Source organism: Emiliania huxleyi (assembly GCF_000372725.1).
Source record: "Emiliania huxleyi CCMP1516 unplaced genomic scaffold EMIHUscaffold_34, whole genome shotgun sequence".
Taxonomy (NCBI): Eukaryota; Haptophyta; order Isochrysidales; family Noelaerhabdaceae; genus Emiliania; species Emiliania huxleyi.
In genome coordinates, this window is record NW_005199443.1 from 737,059 (window position 1) to 739,813 (window position 2,755).

The window sequence follows — 2,755 nt, forward strand, 5'->3', positions numbered from 1 at the left end:
TGTATGGTGTTACTCAATAGCTTCCTTATACGTTTGCAATAAACTATCAGTCCACCTTCCGTCTTCCCTAAAATACATTCATACACCTTGCGACCGTGCCCCCCCCGCCCCCCCCTTGTTACACACATGCGCACGCGCGCGCACACAAGTCACAACGCGCGCGCACGCACGCACCCCCCTCCCCCCCTCTCAGAATAACAGCCCCCCACCCCCGGCAGAACTCTACGGCGGTATCATAGAGACTTACTCTAGTCGTAGAAAAGAGGACGGCTTTAGACGCCTCGTCTTGCCAACCATCCTACCCTCACATGGTCCCTCTCACAAGTGTCTCAATGCTCAGGCCACTCTGCACAGGGGCGCGTCAGGCCGCCGCCGCGCGCGTCGCCCCTTCTTCAGCTCCGCCACCTGGTCGAGCGCGTCGCCGAGCAGCCCCTTGGCCACGCCCAGGTCGCGCAGCTGCTCCACGCCGCCGCTCGCGCGCACCTCGGCGGCGTGGTCGGCCACGAAGCGGCGGCACTGCGCGAGGAGCCGCCCGTCGCCCGTCGTGTGCGCCGCCTCGAGCAGCGGCACGGCGCTCGCCGGCGCGACGCTCTCCTGCAGCGCCTGCGCGCAGAGCAGCTCGAGGCGCGGCACCTGGTACATCTGCGCCAGCTGCCGCAGGTCGAGCGCGCGCCGCGCCTGCTCGCCCTCCTCCTCGCCGAGGTCGAGCTGGTCGGTGCAGAGGTAGCGGACGAGGGCGGTGAAGGTGGCGAGGTCGGTTTTGCGCACCGTCACTACGGCGGCGTCGCGCTCCTTCATGCCGATGCCAAACATGGTCCGAAAGAACACGGACCGCACGCAGAGGACGCACTTGCTCACGTGCTCGACGCGCTCCTCGTCGTCGCCGACCAGGAAGGTGACCATGCCCTGGGGGAGAGTAGCGTCGCCGCACGTGTTGGCCATGTCGGCGGAAAAGGTGGAGGGCGGAACCACGAGCGGCGCGAAGGAGGGAGGCGGAGGAGGCGCCGCCACGCAGACCTGGCGGAGGCGGCCGTCCGCGTAGACCGATAGGGTGCTGCCGTCGGGGCTGATGGCGAGGGCCGCTGGGTGTTTGAACTGCGCCGCGTCACCCACGCCATCAGCGCTGCCGCTGGCGCCGCTGCCCGCGAGCGTAGTGACTGCACCCGTCGCCACCTCCACCCGCCGGATCTTGTCGTTGTCGCAGTCCGTCACAAACAGCACGCTCCCGTCCGGGCTGATGGCGAGGCCGTGTGGGGCGCTGAACTGCGCCGCATCGCCCACGCCATCCGCATCGCCGCATTCGCCGCTACCCGCGAGCGTAGCCACAGCACCGGTCGCCACCTCCACCCGCCGGATCTTGTTGTTCTCGAGGTCTGACACAAACAGCGCGCTCCCGTCCGGGCTGACAGTGACGCCGTATGGCCAGCAGAACTCCGCCGCGCCGCCCACGCCATCAGCGCTGCCGCTGGCTCCGCTACCCGCGAGCGTAGTGACCGCGCCCGTCGCCACCTCCACCCGCCTGATCTTGTGGTTGTCGGAGTCCGCCACAAACAGCGCGCTCCCGTGCGGGCTGATGGCGAGACCGACTGGGGAACAAAACTGCGCCGCATCGCCCACGCCGTCTGCATCGCCGTTTTCGCCGCTACCCGCAATCGCCGTCACAGCACCCGTCGCCACCTCCACGCGACGGATCTTGTGGGTGTCGAAGTCTGCCTCAAACACCGTGCTCCCATCCGGGCTGACGGCGAGTCCGAAGAACCCGCCTTCGCAGGTTGCCACGGTGCGCACGCGCCCGGCCGCCGAGACGTGCAGCAACGAGTCAATAGTCGTGACGTACCAGGCGCCCGCCTGATCGATTGCGACGCCGCGCAGCCCGAGGGACGCCAGAGGTCCGTCCTCGCCCTCGAGCGCCAGCGTCGTGACCTGGCCGACGACGCGCGCGCCAAAGATGGGCGCCTCGAAGCCGGCCGCGACTGCCACGGGCTCCTCGCCGCCACCGTCGCTCTCGGTGTGGGCGCGCTTGCGGGAGGGCGACGCCATATGCGGACCCGACGCCGGACCCGACGCCGGCGACGCCGCCGCCGCCGCCGCCGCCCCCTCCTCGCCGTCTTCCCCACCCCTACCCTCTGTTGCCCGCACGCGCGCGCCGCGCGCTGCGCGCACCCGCCCGGGTCCCGCCCGTAGACCGTCGCGTTTCGCGCCGTGTCTGCGGGGGACTGCGCCTCTGAGGCCTGTGTATGTGTTTTATTTTTATTTTTTCTGCCGCCGCGCGCGGGGATCTGTTCTCGCGCGCGTACCCGTACGGAGTCGTCCAAACGCAAACCACGTGCCGCACTCTCCACCTCACGGGGGTGCATACACTACGTGGACGGTGCGAGAAATGGACACACAATGGGAGCAAGGGGGGGGGGGGAGGGGGAGAGGGGGAAGACGGCCACAGGGGCTGTCGGACATCAGTTTTGTCATCGAATCGATCGTGCATGGCGCACTCTATGCGGCACATGCGTGCATGACCATGGCCCCGCCCGCTGCGGCGGGCCCATGCGGCATGGTGGGGCAGAACACCCCCTCCACGCCCTCGTCGCGGGCGAAAATCGCGACCCGGCCTAGCCGGGCGGCGGCGGCGACAGAGAAGAGCGAGGAGAGGACGAGAGGCATCGTAGAGGGAGGGGGGGGAAGGGGGGGGGGGGGGGGAGGAACAACCCCCAATCCTCCCCCAAAACGAGGTCCCTGCCGCTGCTGCTGCTGCTGCTCC

At 68.7% G+C, this 2,755-nt stretch overlaps 1 protein-coding gene across 1 annotated transcript; it reads right to left on the reverse strand.

The window, feature by feature from the left end:
* Positions 1-336: 336 nt before the first annotated feature.
* EMIHUDRAFT_354993 (hypothetical protein) lies at positions 337-942 on the reverse strand (the record flags this gene model as incomplete). The annotated part of the gene is made up of 1 exon (XM_005773408.1): positions 337-942. The coding sequence occupies one exon, from the start codon at positions 940-942 to the stop codon at positions 337-339; it is 606 nt and encodes a 201-aa protein (XP_005773465.1).
* Positions 943-2,755: the final 1,813 nt, after the last annotated feature.